The 21401-nt window shown below is 38.7% G+C and overlaps 1 protein-coding gene across 3 annotated transcripts in view; it reads right to left on the bottom strand.

Moving 5' to 3' along the window:
- The window catches only part of Kcnh1 (potassium voltage-gated channel subfamily H member 1), a 353502-nt gene that overhangs the window by 317509 nt on the left and 14592 nt on the right, over positions 1-21401 (bottom strand). For 2 of the 3 annotated variants that reach the window (XM_015483682.2, XM_015483683.2), the window contains exons 2-3: positions 12288-12411; positions 9415-9521 (exon numbers count right to left, since the gene is read on the bottom strand). In XM_015483682.2, the coding sequence (XP_015339168.1) occupies positions 9415-9521; positions 12288-12411 (231 nt within the window). Of the gene's footprint in view, positions 1-9414; positions 9522-12287; positions 12412-21401 lie in introns of those variants that run through there. The other variant, XM_048809434.1, reaches the window with a different exon arrangement.

The raw sequence follows: 21401 nt of genomic DNA, 5'->3' as shown, positions 1-21401 counted from the left end.
CACTTCTAATTTATCAAACTAGTAACAAATCCAATGAGAGGAGCACCACTCATCATGTCTAATACCAAGAGCATCATCTTGCTAAAGTCCCCAGTACCATCCCCTTCTCAGATGAAGTCAGATGCATGACACCACACCATCTGGGCCAGATGCCCAGGAACTTGTTCAGTTGGAACTATTCCATCTAATCTTCATATTTCAGCTATTGCAGTCGATGATGCTAACCCACATCTCTGAGATCTTGAACGCCACCATATTAGCCATTTTAGGTGGCCTTTTTCATTTTTCCACAGTTCAAGTTCATCACAAACTCTACCCAGTTCAACAGGTCAATCTGTTCATACTGTATGCCTCTCTCCATGAAAGTGTGCCCGCTGCCTTTTCCAGAAATGTTCCCTGATTAAACATGTACTACTCTGATCATTCCCCTTCCATATCTAAAAATCTATCTAGTATCCAAAATTCATATAATTGGTATGTATTGCCATAGAGTTCAATTTGAGTTCATCACGGGGGCTTGTTGAGGGTAGGAATTTCCTTTTCTTTGATAGGGTATTTCCCTGTGGTGGGCAGGGGGCATCTTTGAATGTAACACTCAAGTCTTTTCCTCTGGACTTGGAAAGAACTGGACATGTAACTCAAACAGCATGCTCCCCCATGCTATACATGTTAGGAGAAAAAGCAAGGGACAGCGGTGATAGCTAGTGGGAGAAGAAGCCTGCAGTTCTCCAGTGCTACCTGAGACAGGTGGGTAATTAAGATTGAAAGGTTCACTTTTAGAAACTCTCTTGCTCATAGATATAAACTATGCTCTCCAGGATCAGCTTTATTTGTCACAAAAGTGATATTTCAACCTTTATTTTCCTGATTCTTATATCCTGATGGGTTCTGACATGTGCAGGGTGCTGCTATGTATTGACCACCCTCCCCCCCCAAAAAAAACTTAACAACTAGGGACTGTTTCTTTAAATATGTCATAATCCACTCCAAGAGCAGAGTCCTGAACTATTTTCTCTCTTACCACCTTGTACCCCTATCAAAGGGCATCTAATATAGTTAGTTATACACAGGGTCATGTGAGGTCATTGCATTGCTCAACTCCAGGGAGTGGCATTATGGAGCTGTTCGACATCCTTGGCAGGATGGGTGCTCTAGAAATACTTGCTGAGTTTCCAAGACATAAATCCTATTTCCAGTGTCCTCACAGTCATTCAGATCTGCCTTCACCCCAAATTATCACCATCCAAACAGTCTAGGAAAGTAAGCAGAATGCTTATATGTGCACCTCTGGAATTCCTTCCCTCTTAAAAAAGTATTTTTATCTAATGAAACATTACTCAAAGTCTCAATATATGAAACAGTTTCTTCAAGTGAAACTGAAGCCAGCAGACACTGGGGCAGGTGGCCTCCTGGGGTCCTTCTCAGAGCCAGGATTCTGCAGCAGGAGCCATTCCATTGAAATATTAGAGAGGCAATAAATGTACATTCACATACATACATAAGAAGAATCAGGGAGGAGATTAAAATTCTGCCTCCTCACTCAAGTGTCCACTGTGAAAAACAGAAAAACAAGCATTTGATACCCTGTTTCTGTAAAAATGACAAAAGGACAAGTGATGGACCCTTGCAGGGTACATACTCAGGAACAACAGGGCATCAGACACCCCTGCTTATGGCCAGAGCTGCTGTGCTAGGAGAAAGGCTCTTTCCTGGCTGAGGATGCTTAGTGGGAAGGAAAGTCCAGATCAAACACCTGTTCCTAGTCACTCTCATTCTCATCGCTTATTAATAATGGAAGTTCCCACCGGGTGCCGTGACACTCACATGCAATCCCAGAGGCTCCAGAAGTTGAGGCAGGAGGATTGCAAGTTCAAAGCCAGCCTCAGTGACTTAGCAAAGCTCTAAACAACTCAGTGAGACCCTGTCTCTAAGTAAAATATGTTCAAAAAGGGCTGGGGATGTGGCTCAGTGGTTAAGAGCTCCTGGGTTCAATCCCTGGAACCAAAATAATAATAATAATAATAATAACAACAACAACAGCAGCAAGACTCAAGTGTATGAGAAAATTGGGGACCTTTGTCAATTTTCCTTCTACCTAGGGTTCCTGCTAGGTACTGTCCACAACTAGGCCTCTGGGCACCCAGACCATGTCCTATGAAACAGAAAGAAAAGCACTCTTGGTTGACTCCTGGGAAGCACTGCCATTCTGACAGGTTCAAAAACTAAACTTGGGAAGGGCAGCTTGCCCCCAAAACCAGACCAATTTGTCTGGAATCAACTTGATTTAGAAAAATGACAAATGCAGAGGACGAGACAGCACAAGCAGGGGAGTAGTGGCCACTGTCTTTTAGAACATCTGATCTGGAGGTCCCAATTCCAGGGTTTGAGCTCTTTCCCTTCATTAATTGTGTGCCGTGGCCACACTGATTTAACTTCTCTCAACGTCAGTTTCCTTGTATGAAAAATAGGGATAGTAGACCTGCCTAAGATTAATTAAAAATATAAACATTTGATACATAGGTGTTTAAAATTATTACTTTCCTTTGTTCCTTCCTTTTACAATCCTCATCTATGAGATCAAAATGCCCCATCACCCCTCACAAGGCTGTTTGAATGACTTACAAAGAGACAATATCTCAAAGTGTTAATGAAATTCTGAAGCTGCCTCTGCCTGTTCTGAGGGAGGAGAGCCAGTGCCAAGGATAGCAAGGGGAAAGCTAGGAAAATCAATTCTTCGGCCTCAATGTAATTAAAGAGCATAAAACAAAACTTAAATAATTGTTACATCGTAGATGAAAAGATTCAATTTTCTAAGATGTCAAACTTCCCCCACTTAATATATAAATCTAATGCACTATCAATTGAAATCTTTATTGTGCTTTCATGTTTTTCTCAGAGTTTGATGAATTGAAATTCAACAACATAAATAGAAAAATTAAGGTGTGATCATGGCCAAGAAATCTTTGAAATTTTTAGAAAGAAAATAATGACAGGGACTATTACAGCATTTCAGAGTTCCTGGCACTGTTCCCAAAACAAACAACAACAACAAAAATAATATTTATTAAAGATTTGCACATCGTGTCTTACTTCTCACAACTCTCTAAGGTGGAATAGCTACTAATATCATTCCGTTATGAATACAGAGAACCCAGTGGACAAGTCTCTGAACCAAATTCAAACAGATAATAAACTACAAAAAGATTCCTGGAAAATGAGGGGATGGAAATAAACCAATGTTTAGATGGGAATTTGCATATAAAGAAGAGGCCATTTCAAATCAGAAAGGAAGGACTGTGTTATTTAGTAACACAGGACAACTGACTAAACAATGTGGAAAATAAATTAAGTCAGAATGCAAAAATCACATGATATATAAAAACAAATTTCAAATGGTTTAATGCCCTAAACATTTTAACACAGCTATTGTGGTATAGAAGGAAAAAAGGGAAGGGCATTTTTATTGCTTACGTAAGGAGAAGAGCTTCCTAAGTATTATATAAAATTCAGACCCATAAAGGAAAATGCTGCCATTAGAGTTTTGACCTTCTATGCGATTAAAAAGCTTCTGTTAAAAAAAAATGTTAAAAGAAAAAAATGTTAATGGGGAAAATATTTTTCAATATGTGTGTGATTTTGGACCAATATTCATTTTATACAAACGACTCCTACAGAATAGATAAAAGACAAGCCACTAGGAAAATAGGCAAATATGGTTGCTATACCTATTAGATTTGTCCCCACAGTTAGTCTGCAATCTCCTCAAAGGTAGAGGCAGTTGCTCATGTCTGTATCTCCGAAGCCCAGAGGGTCTAACCCAGTGCCAAGGTGATCAATAAGCAGGTGGCCAAAAGATTCTCCAGTAGGTACTGGCTCAGCAGAACTGCTGTGAGCTGCCTTTCCCTGGGCTTCTCTTTCTGGGAAGCTGACCAGAGCTCCCAAATGCCAGGCCTCCAGCCATGTGAATAGAATGCAGAGAGTATTGTCCAGAGGGTATGCTGCTTTTATCAGGCCAGATACTTCTTGATTTTCTTGTTGGAAAATGGAATACCTGAGCTGGGGCTGTAGCTCAGTGGCAGAGTGCTTACCTCACACGTGTGAGGCACTGGGTTTGATCCTCAGCACCAAGTAAAAATAAATAAATAAAGATATTGTGTCCATTTACAACTAAAAAAAAGAAAGAAAATAGAAAACTAATTAACAGGTACAAGAGTGATCCCATAAATATTCACTGAATTAGTTCATTAATGATGGCTGGCAGCAGTGTAAGAAAGTCATATAGCCTACTGAATATGAGGTAAGTAACTTACAGAAATGACAGATTTTCAACTGACCAATAGATAGGAACCTATCAAATAATCCATCTTTCAACATACATAGTACTTTCCCACATACTCATTCCACACCACATCATGAAACCATTGCTACTACTCCCAACTCCCCCCAAATGTTGGACAAACATCGATGTTTATCAATAAAAGACCTTTGTAAATACTAAAGAATATCCTTGAAAATACTAAAGAATGAGAATGGGGAAGGAAATAAAAACAAACTATTAAGAGCTTATAAAAAAAACCCATAAGAAAATCACTTGTATTAAAATAGAACATATGGACAAAGAATCTGAACAATTAACATTTAAAAAGGTAATCTTAAATGGATAGGAAAGAAGAAAAAATTTAAAAACTTATTAAACGAAAAAAGTTAATTGTGGGCAATTTGATAATTTAAAAATTATACTATTCAAACAGGTGAGGCGCAGTGAGCCAGACCCATTCTGCATGTGAACTTGGAAATGGACAGCTGCTTGATAAAATGTCTCAGGAACCTGTGTCTTTGACGCAGCAATTCTCAACCTCTAGGAATTATTTCATAATGTCAATGAAATACCTTTGACATTTACTTAAGCATTGTTTTTTTGTTTTTTGGTACCAGGGACTGAACCCAGGGGTACTTAACCACTGAGTCACATCTGCAGCCCTTTTTACTTTCTACTTTGAGACAAGTTCTCTCTGAGTGGCTTAGGACCTCACTAAATTGTTGGAGGCTGGCTTTGGACTCATGATCCTCCTGCCTCAGCCTTCTGAGTTCCTGGGATTATAGGTGTGACCCACCACACCTGGCTAGCATTGTTTTTAATAATGAAAACTTAAAGCCTCATAAGTGTCCAGCAATAGAGGAAGCTGTAAGAAAATTCTTTCTAAATTATTTTATAAGAAATTTAATGGAAATATTTTGCAACAAAAGATAAATAAATCTATGATTTTTAATTGTGTATACATGTCCAAATCTCAGCCAAAAACTAATGGGAAACACGTCAAGAAATTCATATTATAATAGTATTTCTCTGAGTCGTTTGGGTTCTTTTCTTTGGGGTGTTCTCCATGATAAAAATGCATTAATTTAAAAAGAGAGCAAAATAAACATTATTTTAGATGGAAACATTTTACTTCTTAAAGTCTCAACAGTATAGACTTTTCCCTCATGGGACTCGACGCTGCTTTAAAGGGCTGAAAGTGTCACTCTATTGAAACTAGAAGTTTGAAAGCAGAAGCAAACTCTCCTCCACAGAGGTGAAGGGAAACACAAGGTCCTCCTCCCCTCTGAGGACCCATTCCTACTCCCCTTTGCTCCTCCTCTTGTGGTGTTGTTGGGCAGAGAAGGCCCAACCTCTGCTCAGGCCTTGGCTCAGTGCCCTCACTTCAAATCATGTAATTTTTTTTCCATTCATCTGATTCTTGGTAACTCTTGGGTTCCTTTCAAACTCCCTCAGCATTCACAGTTGTGTTCAAGCTGGTCACTAGATAGCAGCATGATTTGCCTCAGGCCAGAAAATGGTTTCCTAATTGGGAGTCCTGGGTTCCCACTTCCTGGCGTCTGCCTGGGGCTCAGCCATGAGGGAAGAGCCAGTCACTGGGAACCACCAAAAAGTCCCTACTCCCCATCTCGTGTCATTGTCCCCCTGGGATATCTCTCCACTTCATGTCTCTTCCACTGACTTGGCCACAGTCATCTTGTCACCAGGCAACTCTAACAACTCCTCTAACTCCAGTCTAATCCTACCATCTAACTGGTGCCGTCTTTCTAAAATAAAATCTCATGACCCCTCGAAGCCCCTCAACCCCTACCATCTTGCCCATCACTACTGCTCTTGAAACAGATTCTAAAATCAGTAACTTACCCTTCCTAACCTCTTGGATATCACTAGCTTCCCCTCACTTATGTATGTATTTATTTACTCCATGAATTTTGATGGAGCATTTTCTAAGTGTCAGGCACTGCACTAGGTACAAGAGAGAGAGTCACGAAAGGTACACACCATGTAGTCAAGGAAGTCAGTCTTCACTGGAGTTGCTTTCTGTCCTGGCTCCTCAAGAGTGTGATTGTAGACTAGTAGCATCAGCATCACCTGGGAGCAGAACCTCACACCCTTCTTCAGACTCGCTACATAGACATTTGCATTTCTATGCCAGCCTCAGCAATTTAGTGAGGTCCTAAGCCACTGTGTAGGTCAAGTCTGAGAAGCATTGCTCTGCAACTCTGGAGCCCTCAGTCTCCTTCTCTCCCCTGCTGCCCTCTACAGATACATTTCATTAGCCAGGGATGTTTCTCTCCCTGTTCTTTGCCAACTCCCATCTTCCCTTTAGTTTCTGCAAGGATTTCATGTCTTCTAAGTGAGGGTTAAGGGACCCACCTATATGGTATCTCCATCGAAATATTTATGGCTCTGTGTTGTGGAGACTGCCACCACCCCTACAAATGCTGCAAGAGCAGACATTGCATCTCTTCTCAAACCTATATCTCTAGCAGCAAGGCCAGTATCTGATGTAGCTGGTCAATAAAAAGCTGTTGAAAGAAACAAGAGTCCAATGCAACTGTATAACTCCCAGGCTTAACAAATAATGTAAAATTTCTAAATTCCTCAGGAGAGGGTGGGACTTGGAGGGGGTTGGGGGACAGTGATCAGACTCCTAGAAAGAAATCATTTCCTTATTTTCATGTCTCATTTCCTCAATTTCTTGCCCAAGGCGTTATGTACAGGGTTAACCTGTATGGAACCTCTGCTGGCACATTAGATGTCTCTGTGTAAATCACAGAGAGAAACTCCTTCCTACCATAGATGCAATTTCAGACCAGGGCATGTAGAAGACTCAGCAAGCAAATGACAAGCTGATTTCTTGTTGGCCCCTAGGCAGGGTGTAGCCTTTATAACTATATGTGGTGGCCTGCCTTGTGCCCACAATTAGACTGGGAAGAAAGGCCACAGAGTGAACACTAAACGTCAGGCCCTGGCACTACATGACCTCGGACGAAAAATTTAACTTTCACCATACCTACTTCACAGGGCTTAGAGAATCAATAATGTTAAAATAGGGTCAAGTCATACCTTACATAAAGTTTAATTTCTAAAATTAAAGGCTGTATTTTAAAAATGGGTATAACCATAATTACTCTTAAAACATCTTAATATCCATAGAGTCCTGTGCCCAGGTCAACGTGCCACTTTGGAGGTCGTCACTTACCAATCAATAAACCTACCACAACCTCCAGGGAAAGGAGAGATGTCGACTCTTCAGTAGCCCATAAGTTGAACTAATTGGCTTGTGTGGATAGTTCATGAACTAGCTGGCTTACATAGAGAGTTCATGTCTATATGAAATACAGAACTTTCAATTTCACACTCATTTTCAGTACAGTAAGACACTCATCATACAGGTCCTTCAGCCCCAAGGACAGATGGAGTATGGAAGGTTCCCTTTTCCCATCTCTTACTCATACTCACCACAAGAAATGGCACGTAAAATCACTAATGCAATTTATTTTTTTAAATATTTATTTATTTTCTTAATTGTAGGTGAACACAATATCTTTACTTCATTTTTACATGGTGCTAAGGATCGAAGCTAGGGCCTCACGTGTGCTAGGCAAGCACTCTACCACTGAGCCACAACCCCAGCCCACTAATGCAATTTAAACTATGTTTCCCTCTCTCTTTTTGTGCCAAATACATATAGTTAGAATCTGGGCGAGTTATAGTTAGAATGCATAGTCTAATAAAGCTCAAGAACTCTCAAGTAAAATGTACATGCAAGGTATTCTTTATGTGATACACCTACCCAGTCAGTGTTCTGTGTCATGGAGAAAGTCCTACTGCCCAGTACATGGAGCTGCAGTGTAGAAAACCACCAGCTTACTCAGCTCAGGACACACGTGCAGACCACATCTGCCCATGAGAAGGCTGCTGCAAGGTGCTCCTGGTGAGAGCTGCTGCTTGAGCTGTGCTCACCCAAGGGGAAGGACGGGTATGGAGCTCCTCCCCATCTTTCCCCTCTTTCCCGTTATAGCTAAAAGTGGGACAGAAACAAGATCTACTGGCTGAGGGAGAAAGCTAGAGCAGAATGAAAGCTGTGGGAACAGCCCCCTTGAATTTATTGAAGGCCATGGTTCATTTTTTCAGATCAATATCTGCACAGGCCACCAAGCAAACAATCCTCTCCGTTGCTCCAACAGTCTAGACAGAACAAAGGAGTCCCAGCTCCTTCCAGATAAAAGCAACATGTGCCCTTTGCTTTCCAGAGTGAAGAATCACTGAGACCTGAATATACCACCAAATAAACACCTATCCTTGTGCCCATCTGGGCCATTCTGGAATGTTCTACTGAATCAAAAACCTACTAGTCAACCCTACATATAAAAACAGGACTCTTTACAAACAAAATAGTGTTTTAAAACAGAAACAAAGCACTATTTAACATCTCTGAAGGCCTGCTAGGACCATGTGTTCATTTTCCATGCAAATTAACATAGCTAATCTCTCTTGACAAGAAATTTCTTAAGAGAAAAGCAAGTTTCATACTTGTAAGTGGCTATTGACCTAGAAATCTCATTAACACACTTGATGGAAATAATAGTAACCAAAACACACACAAATAAATAATGGATTATTATTAATACCTATCTCCTAAGGCCATGAGAAGAACAAAATTTTATTCAGAAACTTGATTGGGCATCTAGTGAAGTTATTACTGCTCTACAGGCACTGTGGAAGACAGAAACAAAGATAAATTGAACAGTTTCTGTCCTACCATGTCCCTCCCACTTTAAGAAGCTTAGTCAACAAGAGCCTTAAGCCAGCATCTCACCATAAGGGAACTCATAGGGAGAACACTAACTCTTGTCAGCAAAATAGATGAAGAAGTCTTAACAGGTTAATGACAAGAACTTCATCAAATGTTCCTGTGAGGAGAAGTGTAACTGATCAATCATATATTTATCCCAATATATACAATGGCTTCAAGTAATTGCATTCACTTGATGGGAAAGAAGAAAAACCAAGACAGCAATAGAGGAGAAGGAGAGATTTTTCTATTTCAAGCACATAAAGGTCTGATTGAGAATGGTTTGAATACTCACTGTTCTTCTTGTACATCAGAATTTCAAAGGAATTCATCTCATAGTTCTCAAAGGTTTGCCGCACCTTTTCAATTGTGTCTTTATCAGTCAGCTCCCCATACATAAAACTGCAAATCAACCGAAGAGCTCAAGTTAGCAAATCAACAGATATTTATTATTCTGTGAGCACATGTTAAATATCTGTTCTGTACCCCAGCTCTGTGCTAGGCACTGTGATGCACATGTGAATGCCAAAATATTTGTTGGATCAAAAAGACTTAGTGATTTAGACAAAGGAGAGGGATAGCTGGGTCAAATGGTGGTTCCATTCCCAATTTTCCAAGAAATCTCCATACTGCTTTCCATATTGGCTGCACCCATTTGCAGTCCCACTAGCAATGTATGAGTGTGCCTTTTCCCCCACATCCTCACCAACACTTATTGTTGTTTGTATTCTTAATAGCTGCCATTCTGACTGGAGTGAGATGAAATCTTAGAGTGGTTTTGATTTGCATTTCTCTAATTGCTAGCAATGATGAACTTTTTTTGTATATTTGTTGATTGATTGTATATCATGTTCTGAGAAGTGTCTGTTCAGGTCTTTGGCCCATTTATTTATTGGGTTATTATTTTTTATTTATTTATTTATTTTTGGTGCTTAGCTTTTTGAGCTCTTTATATACCCTAGAGATTAGTGCTCTATCTGATGTGTGAGGGTTAAAGATTTGCTCCCAAGATGTAAGGCTCTCTATTCACCTCACATATTGTTTCTCTTGCTGAGAGGAAACTTTTTAGTTTGAATCCATCCCCCATTTATTGATTCTTGATTTTAATTCTTACGCTATAGAAGTCTTATTAAGAAAGTTGGGGCCTAATCCCACATGATGGAGATTAGGGTCTACTTTTTCTTCTACTAGGCACAGGGTCTTTGGTTTTATTCCTAGGTCCTTGATCCATTTTGAGTTGAGTTTTGTGCATGGTGAGAGATAGGAGTTTAATTTCATTTTGTTGCATATATAGGTCTCTGTTTTTAAGTTGTTCTCTTTACCTACATACCAGGAAAAGAGAATACTTTGTTAAACTGTCTTTTAAAAGAAGAATAGATCAACACTAAATTATCCCTACCTGAGAACAAGAGATTTTCTCTTTCTGAGTTAATTTTCTAGATATGTGACCATCATTTAAGTGAAATGATGGTTTATATGCTAGCAATTTCCTTCCCAAAGTAACATAAATCATTGTAAAATTGAGTCTTCATATAGATGAAGTGCTGTAATTACACCCAGTTTTTACTAGTCTCAGGTACTCTTTCAAACAGGGTAGATGTAAGTTTCCCCTACCTGAACATTAGATTGCAAATATCTACAATATAGGAAATAAGCCAAAGAGGTTCCCGAGCTATTAGGAATATAGCTAGCACAGAGATTTATTTATTCCTATAGAAGGGACCAGCCAGGTAATTAAATAAGTTGTTTTGAATTGTGCATAAAAGTTTGCTAAATTAGCAAGATATTTTATTTGATTTTTTGAAAGTGTTTATACCCAATAAGAAGAAAGAAAGGTAAGGAAAAGCTGTTCAAGTTACACCAAAAAAAAATGAAGGTAATCTTCTCAATTTATTGATTATATATATGAAGTACAGATGCAATGAAGATGAAGATACACAGATATATAGGTACTTAAGAGGAAACCATCACAGAAAGAATATAACAGCATTCTATTACAGTTAGAGTCATAATTTCTAAACCTCTGAGCAGTAGGGAAAAAAATCTTAAATTTTCCATTGCTCAGTCATCACAGTATAAAATTTAAGAAAATTAAAATGTTTCCAAACATTTAATGTTTTCACCAAACTTGTTATTTGTCTGATTTAATACATGAAAATGTAACCTCTGAGAACAGACAAGTATGTCTGACCAGGCAGGCTTTACCACCCTCCATAGATGATGAGTTTATTTCTTAATTTGGCAGGTTTGGAAAAATGATTCCACTTCATGCAAACACCGCTGATGAGAAAAGGCTGAAGAAGGAGAAGAAGAGGAGCCAGAGGCCATGCTGTACCAAGCAAGACCTTGCCAGGGCTCAGCAGAGGAATGTCTGGCAGGATCCAGGCTCCATGCCCAGCTCAACACCTTGAAAATGCTTTGGTAGTGCTCAAATACACAAGATTTGCTGTTAGCACAATTTGCTAAGAGTGATCTAACAGTACAAATTACAAAGGCACAAAATATTGACTCTCTTCTCTTTTTCTGAAACAAAGAATTTGAGCTGAGGAAAAAAAAACTCTATTAAAAAGGCTTTTGTCTCCAACATTATAAATTACTCTTCTCTAAAATGTTCATAAATTCTTAAACATTAATTCAATCATCTAAATTTTCTTTTCATTTTCATTTAATTTTATTTGATAGTCTTTCACATTTATTCAATATGAAACTTCATAAGCTTTTGAGTTCACATTTTTAATAGATAAAATGGTTTTTCTGAGCTTTTCTAAGTTTCTCCCCATCTTACTGAGTGATGGTAAATTTCTCAGTTGTAGGGACCATGCTGAACATATTCTTTGATTTTCCTAGCACATTCATGAATGAGAGAACATACTGCAATAAAAATTCCTCAGTAAAAACGGAATGAGGGCTGCTGGGGTTCTGGCTCAGTGGTAGAATGCTTGCCTAGCAAGTGTGAGGCACTGGGCTTGATCCTCAGCGTCACATAAAAATAAATAAAATAAAGATATTTTATTTATTTTAGTTGTAGATGTATACATCTACAACTACAAAAAATTAAAAAAAAAACTAAATAAGGTGAAGGTAATTCCAAAACTGAGAAAACCATTTTCTCTTTCCAAAAGACACCATGATAGATTATTCACCAAAACAAAGCCCAAACATAAATACCTGCAGGTACTGCTTTTTTGCATCACTTCTGCCCTGTGGTAACCAGACAGCTTGCAAAATCCATCATTGCTGTACACGATAGGCCAGTCCACTATCTGGGCATTCCCCAACACAAAATTAGTATCTGTTAAAATAAAAGGAAAGAAAAAAAGAAAAGGGCATGTGAGGCAAGATATTAGCTGAGATTCAGTAAGGATGTAAATAATGTCAACCAATCCAGGTATTTCTACTTCCCTTCAAAAAAAAATAAGTCTCTTGAACAGTAATATGGCCTTATGATATGAAAGAACAATGCTTTAGAACTGATTCCTTGGGATGCAAATGCTGACTAAGATTACTGTAGTCCAGGAACAGCTTAGTAAAGGGAGCATACTTAACCAATCGACCAATGAGTCCTGCAGAAATCCAGCGGATTCCTATGATACATACTCAAGTCCTAATTTTTCATCCAAGTGAAAGCATACCAATAATATAGAGCAGAAGAAAATCCAAAAGTAATTTCTTCTGGGCTCTGTCCAGCATCTTAGCCCTGTCAGTCTCTTGGCCAAAAGGTACAAATTGGCTGTATTGACCATGACAAGCGTTTCCCCATTCTGAGAGGACCTTCTTAGGAGGCAGAGGAAGGATACTGAGCACTACCTCCAGGAACACACACACACACACACACACTGTAAAGGAACCTCCCCCCTGTGGGGAAGTGTGTTCAGATCTCCCTCATGTGACCACTTTGTAGAGGGAAATCAAGATGCTCAAACCATAATTCCTTCTCACTGATTTTGAAATTTTGTGGTCATTAAGCTGGACATTGGTGCTTTTTCACAGAGCACCAGCCTGCCACTCACTTAGGATGGTAAAGTCCCAAGTTTTCAATTCTGCAAACATCATAATTATTTCAAAGTTACCATAATGTCATATTTGTTGCTCAATTTAAGTTTTCATGGGTGTTCCACATGGTGTGGGTGATGGGACAATTAAGTAGGACAGACCTAGCTGGCAGGCTTTGTGTGTTCTCATTACTTCTGACATTTTTGAAGACCAAAAGTATTCAATTTTTTTTCTATTCTCAGAAAATCAACCATCCTTTTCAAGAATTTAAATTAAGCAAATAACACCTGAAACTTACTTGCAATCACTGTTTTAGCTTGGCTCCCCCCTCTCCACAGAATACCACCCACCTTCACCTCCCAAAAAGAAATATTACATACTCTTTTATGTTATAATTGGAGAGTGTACATATTGGGGTGTGTGTGTGTGTGTGTGTGTGTGTTTCACTATGTAGAGTGAAATAATGGTCCCTATCCAATTGAGAGGCCAATTTTTATATTTGTTCTTTTTTGATATGCATGACAGTAGAATGTATTTTGACATATTATATATATATGGAGTATAACTTCCCATTCTTGTGGTTGTACATGATGTGAAGTTACACTGGTCATGTATTCATAAATGAACATAGGAAAGTTATATCTGATTCATTCTGTCTTTCCTATTCCCATTCCCCCTCCCTTCCCTTCATTCACCTTTATCTAATACAATGAACTTCTATTCTTCCCTCCCCCGCCTTATTGTGTGTTAGCATCTACATATCAGAGAGAACGTTCAGCATTTGGTTTTGGGGGGTTTAGCTTATCTCACTTAGCCTAATAGTCTGCAGTTCTATCCATTTACTGGCAACATGTCATAATTCCATTCTTTTTATGGCTGACTAATATTCCATTGTGTATATATGTCACATTTTCTTTATCCATTCATCTGTTGAAGGGCACCTTGGTTGGTTCAATAGCTTAGCTATTGTGAAGTAAGCTGCTATAAACATCGCTGTAGCTGATTCACTGTAGTATGCTGATTTTAAATCCTTTGGGTATAAACCAAGGAGTGGAAGAGCTGGGTCAAATGGTGGTTCCATCCCACGTTTTCTGAGGAATCTCCATTCTGCTTTCCCCAGTGGTTGCACCAGTTTGCAATCCTACCAGCAATGTATGAGTGTACATTTTTCCCCACATCCTCGCTAACATTTATTGTTACTTGTATTCTTGATAATTTCCATTCTGACGGGAGTGAAATGAAATCTCAGTGTAGTTTTGATTTGCATTTCTCTAATTCCTAGACATGTTAAACATTTTTTCATATATTTGTTAACCGATCATATTTATTCTTATGTGAAATATCTGTTTCAGTTCCTTAGCCCATTTATTGATAGGGTTACTTGTAGTTTTGGGTGTTAAGTTTTTTGAGTTCTTTATATATTCTGGAGATTTGTTCTCTATCTGAGGTGCAGGTGGTACAGATTTTCTCCAATTCTGTAGGCTCTCTCTTCACATTCTTGATTGTTTTCTTTGCTGTGAAGAAGCGTTTTAGTTTGATACCATCCCATTTATTGATTCTTGATTTTACTTCTTTTCTTTTGTGGGGGTGGGGAGCACCAGTGATTGAACTCTGGAGCACTTGACTACTGAGCCACATCCCCAGCCCTATTTTGTATTTTACTTAGAGACAGGGTCTCACTGAGTTGCTAAGTGCCTCAATTTTTGCTGAGGCTGGCTTTGAACTTGTGATCCTCCTGCCTCAGCCTCCTGAGTCACTGGGATTACAGGTGTGTACCACCCCGCCCAGCTTGATTTCACTTCTTGTGCTTTAGGTTCCAAAGCAGATATAATGGATAGTTGAGTCTACTTTTTCTTCTAGTAGGTGCAGTGTCTCTCATCTAATGCCTACATCCTTGATCCACTTTGAGTTGACTTTTATGCAGGGTGATAGATGGGAGGTTAATTTTATTTTGTTATATATGGATTTCCAGTTCTCCCAGCACCACTTGTTGAAGAGGCTGTCTTTTCTCCAATGTATGTTTTTGGTGCCTTTGTTTAGTATGAGGTAACTCTATTTATGTGGATTTGTCTCTGTGTCTTCTATCTGTACCATTGGTCTTCATGCCTATTTTGGTGCCAATACTGAGCCATTTTGTTACTATAGCTCTGTAGCATAATTTAAGGTCTGGTATTATGATGGAGTGGCTAATTTTGTTCAAGGACAGCATTTATAATTTATTCAAAATATGGGTAACCATCCCTGTCTATCTCGGGAGGTGACTATGTCTGGGTCAAACAGGCTTCTCCACCCTTCATAGATGAATTTATTTATTGATTAGTCAGGTTTTGAAAAATGATTAACCTTCATACAATCAGCACAGGAGACAGAAGACTTTTTTTCCTACTAGTGAAGAAGACAAGGAGAGGGGCCAAAAGTCATATGAGCCAGGACCTTGCAGAGAAGGAACAGGGAGGAGAAGAAACTAAATGCAGTGGTACATTCTTGACAGTAGTCCATTCTTGATCTATTTAAAAGGAACATAAAATACAACCTCAAGGAGTGAATCTGTAAACCTACTATTTTTATAGTACAACTTTAATGGAAATCTATAACCAGCCCTTTCCACTATCTGATCCATATATACATAAATACTTCTGGAGTACCCACTAGAAACCCAGTATAATGCAAGACCCTGGGTTTTTACAGATTGATAAGACATGCTCTCTGCACTCCAAGAACTTCACAGGACAAAAAGACATGTGCACATCTAACTAAAGAAACGGGTCAGAAAACAACTAACTCTGAGGGAGGCAAAGGACTTTTTATAAGAGCAGACAACATTTGAACTTGCTCTAGCCTCATAGGACAAGTAAGATTCATTCAAACATTTCAGATGAGAGCACAGGTAGGAAGATGGCGGGAGGTGAGCTTCTCCAGGCTGGAACGTCAAAGCTTCCAGTTTATGATGGAGGCAGCAGAATCTTTATGTTGGTATTCTCTTCCCGAGTAACTCACATTCCCTGAAATGAACAACTAAGCCTTAAAAAGAAATACAAAATTCACCAAATGATCCCTGAGTGCAAATGAATTCTAGTCAGTTTAACCATCTTTTTTTTTTTTTTTTTTTTTGGACTCCTAATATAGTGATTAAATTCCCTCAGAACACCTACACATAGGAGGAGAGACTGAGCGAACTTTTTCATGGCTAATTCTCCACTGATACTATCTATGTGTAAGAGGGAAAAACAGCCATTTACAAGTAACTGTTTGATCACAGGAAATACAGATGTTCCCTCAGGAGATATAGATGTGGGTAGAAGCAATTGTTCTTCTCTGGGTTTTCCTGACTATCTTCTCCATGCTTTGTCTTTTCCTTCACTTGAAAACTATTCACCTTTGACTTCCTAAACTGTTGTGTACTGACCTATTTCTAGATGTGTTCATTGTCTTTCTATCGTAGACCCCAGTAAAATAAAAATAAATGGATTACAAAGATCTTTAAAAAACATAAAAATGAGAATATGATAAAATATGAGCCAACATAAATCACTGTGAAAGAAGCAGGAGTAACAGAGGAAAAAGAACTTTAAAAACCAACATCCCTAATTGGTCTCCTTGAGAGATTCCAGCAGTATTACATCCATTTAAAAAAAAAAAAAGGATACAATGGGAGGGAAAGAGCTGTAACAGAATAAAGGGCTCTCATAAATTAAAAATAAGTAGAAATTTAAAATTCAACATAAATGTTAAAACCTAAAGTCTAACCAAAAGTAGGTCAGAAAGAGAAAGAGACAAGACATATAGGGAAAAAATAAGACCTAAAAATTTATTCAATATGATAAGCAAGAGGAACCCTAACATGAACAGCAAAAAGAGAGAAAGAAAGAGAGAGAGGGGAAAAATCCAGGAAATATTCTTTTAAATAAATTAAAACAACCAAATATAAAAGTAGAATATTTGCATATTTTCAGATATGCAAATATTTGGAGAATTTATTTTCCACACATTCTTTCTTAGAAAGTTACTTGAGGATGCGTACCAGCAAAATGAGAAAGTGTTTTGTTTTGTTTTGTTTTTTCAATAAATAATACAAACGGGAACTGGGGAAAAAGTGGTTTCAAATGTAAAAGTAGGGAAGGAAGATAATAGAAAGTATTTAATATACGTAGTTCAGAGAAGAGAAGCTTCAAAAGAGAGTTATTGAGGCATAAAGTAGGCTAGTATATGATGATGCTCCTGATGATTTGGAACAATGTAAAAAGGCAATAATGGTGTGCATTTGGGGTGGACAGTGGGGTGGGGGTTGGCAATGAAAATATATAAATATAAAACATGAAGGAAAACAAAAAGCATACAAGAAGAGAACCAAATCACACTGTCATATTATTGTTGGAATTTTTTAAAATCAACACATAGTCATAGTATAGGTCATTGAATTATCATAAGTAATGAACGTAACCTCATCAGCCTAACATGGTAAAAATACAGATGATAAAAGTTTAAAGAAAGAAAAGAGAACAATCATGAGATGGTGCCTAGATATTTTTTAAGATAAAAAGAAAGATATAAATATTTTACTAAAGCTGCAGAGATAATAAGAGAGTAATATAATTCTATTAGCAGGAGAGGAAAGGGAGTAAGATTAAGTGAGCTAAAGCCTCAATTAAACTAACAAAAGTCCACAGGTGATATCTAAAATGACAAATAGAGAAATAGCAGAAATGCATGTTCTTTAGAGATATGGCCGAGATTATAAGAAGAGATAACTTGAGAATATGTGGCTTTTGGTGAAGTAAGAACTGAAGTATTTCATCCAGGTAATCTTTCAGGCATTCCTGAGAACAGGTACCATTTATTGATATTTACTCTGTATTTAGTACTGTACTAATATATTAATTCATATATTTAGATTTTTTTTAACCTTTACAACAATTTTTATGAGATGGTATTACTTTGGTGAGCAAAATAGCAGAGATTTCATCATTTTACTTAAGGGGAAATTGAGTCTCTAAAGATGCAGAATAGGCAGTTATATCAGGATAGAGTTGAAACTTGAACCTGGGTCCATTTGACTTCAAAATTTATGATTTTAATCTTTATATCACAGGATCTCCTTCTTCTTCCATTAAGTGCTAAAATCAGACCATTTCTGGGATTTATTTGCCTTAGGACAAAGTACATAATAAGACCTTTAATCAATGAGCCAACAGTCCCATTATTGTTCTCATATATTATAATTCTACCATGTGATATACAACGATGCCTTCAGTAAATATAGATGTGGGTACAAGCAATTGTTCCTCCTTGGGTTTCCCTGTCTTTTCAATGTTCGGTATCCTCCTTCACTTGAAAACTATCCCCTTTTACTTTCTAAATGAAATGTACTGACCTATTTCTAGATCCTTCCTCCTTCCACACAAGTAGAAGGAAAGAGGGAAAGAGAAGAGGGGAGAATTTGTGCCTGGCTCCCCCTTTGAAACTCCGGGTGGGACAGAACATCATATTGGGTGACCTAAAGCTACTGCACAGCAAACTGACCACCTGAGCACTCCTGAGCCTGGTTTCATTTTCCATTCCCTTGAGGTCTGGACACGACACAGAAGTTCCCATTTTCCCTACGGTTGTTGAGGTTGCCTCAACAGATGGTTAATACAACCCATGAAGCTGACCCTACAGTGAAGAGCTGCAGTCAAACTGCCAAAGCCTAGGACCAACCAGGGGAAAGGGGAAAGGCAAATGTTAGAGATGAGCCATAGGGTCAGTGGGAGCCTAGATACAGAACCAGGAGCAGGTGGGAGTGGGTCAGATACCATGTTCTGTTCAAGAGAAGGTAAGTTCACCATGACAAACTTGGGCCCCAGTGGCTAGCAGAATAGGGACAATTTCCAGATACTCAGATCTGAGGCTCCAGAGTCCATACAAGTATAACTTGCTTCTACCCCACATGTCAACCTGGAGAGAAGCAGTGCCATGAGTAGAACTGAAATCTGAAGCCATAAGAAACCAGGTTACCCCTAAAATAATTCAACTGCAAGAGCTTGAGAAACCACCAAATGGGAAGTCCTCCTTAATCAGCTTCCCCCTGTTGATTAGTGTGGCAGGAGCAGAATTAAGATTAAATAAATAAAATTAAAAAGTAAACCCAAATGAGTCTAGAAACCTGCCTGTTGTAAGAATAGACAGACTCAGAAAGTGGGAATCTCCTGAAAAAAGTGTATAGATTCTGTGCAAGGACTCCATGCAAGCCACTGTGCTTAGCCAAGGCTTCTCAATTCCTCCAGGTGGCTGGCCATATTCCCAGTGGTTGAGATTGCCAAACACAAGAGCTCTGGTGGAAGTGACAGTTTCTAGCCAAATGCAGACATGCACTCCACATCCAAACATAAATGACTCTGGGATTATTTACTATTTCCCACACTCAGTAAATGGGAACTTAATTTGAAGCCAAGCAAAACTTAATTAGGAAAGCAACCCACTGCTTGAACAAAACATCAAAAACCATAATTTCCCACACAGATAAATGGAAAGATGAACAGTGCCCATGGACTGGAAGAATTAACATTGTTAAAATGTCTATACTACCCAAAGTGATCTACAGATTGAATGCAATCCCTATACAAATCCCAACAGCATTTTTTTTTACAAAAATAAAAAACAATCCTAAAATGCATAAGGGAATTAAAAATGTTATCTTAAAACACCCTCATAGAAACACCCATTACCTGGGCAACCTATGACCCAGTCAAGTTGACACATAAAATTAACTAGGTCCTGGGTTCAATCCCCAGCATCACAAAAGTTTTTTTTTTTTTTAATGAAAAAAAAAACAGTGCCAATTCTCTTAAGTGTAACTTCTGTAGTAACCTTTAATGGAACCAGCAGGACCACAACTTATAAATCTGCAACTATCTCAAACTCCCTGGTAGTACTCTAGGTTTGTCAGAACAGAGTTCTGCTATAGAGCTCTATTTTGATGTTTACAAGGACAATGCCCATCTTTCAACATCTAGAGTTTCCACCAAGAAGAAGGGGTGTCCATCCACCCCTGGAAAGATGAAGTTGTTGGCCTAGATGCTTTTTTTTTTTTTGTAGATGGACACAATACTTTTATTTATTTACTTATTTTTATGTGGTACTGAGGATCGAACCCAGTGCCTCACATATGCTACGCAAACGCTCTACCACTGAGCCACAATCCCGGCCCCTGGCGTAGATGCTTTTGATCTCTCTCTTTATCCCCCTCATGTCTACCTTCATAATCACATTGATGGAGCTGTCAGTAGTTACTCAATCGCGCTAAGAATCCACTGTGTGTATCTTGATGTCTTGGACTTGCCTGTGCCTCAGGGTGAAGATAAAGAGAGCATGTGAGCTACCTGTCTCTTTGTGGTACTCAGAACCTACTTATGACAGGCCTGCCAGACTTCTGTCAGCTCTGATTTCTTGGTCTAGAATTAGGTCAGTGACTATTAGTCTAGAAGCTATTCTAGAAGCTAGTCTAGGCTCTGGGCCCTGCCCTGTTCTCTAATCCAGTTTATCTCTAATCCAGTAATAAAGATAATACTGTATTATTACCCTTATTTGACTCCTCTAGCCTAGTAAATAGGAATGAGATCAAAATGGTCTCCAACACATTAACAATGATCAAAGCTCCAAGACCCTGAAGGTATTAAAGGGTCACCCAGTTTCCTGACTCCTGGCACTGCCAAGTCACACTGATGAGACTCTTCATGAATACCTCCAGAGGAAGAGGCAATACCATCCTTTCCAGGCTCTGCTAGTGTGGTTCAATCCCTTTTCACTTTATTTATCCTTTTTTTAAAATGTATTTTTTAGAAGAGAGCATCCCCTTACATGTCTCAGGTCCTTATTCTATGATAACTGGTATAATCGAAGCATCACTATAAACAGTTGAAATTAACATTGGTAGCCCCCAGGAAACCTGCCTCCTCACATTTATGCCCTTGAGTAGAGCTTTCCCCTTGAATTTGGATGCGTCTGCGATTTGTTTCCACTGTAGAATTGACACTGTGCCAATACCAGGTCTGAGCCTCAATGTCCAGTGGCTTCTGCTTTTGCATTCTTGGGAGCCCTGAGCTGTCATGTGACAAGTCCAGGTATGCTACTTATGAGGCCATGTGGAGAGTCTGTAAGCAGAGGTCACCTAGTAAAAAAGAGGTCATGAGATTACATGGAGAATCAAGGAATCTAGTCCACAATGGAAGAAACAGAAGAATGATAGTTAACAAACACCATATTCCACCCTTCCCTTTCCCAGCAACCTCTAGGGTTCCCAGAGCATCATTT

The sequence above is a fragment of the Marmota marmota genome, unplaced genomic scaffold (genome assembly GCF_001458135.2).
Source record: "Marmota marmota marmota unplaced genomic scaffold, marMar, whole genome shotgun sequence".
Classification (NCBI taxonomy): Eukaryota; Metazoa; Chordata; class Mammalia; order Rodentia; family Sciuridae; genus Marmota; species Marmota marmota.
This window is presented reverse-complemented; position numbering and strand designations above follow the sequence as displayed.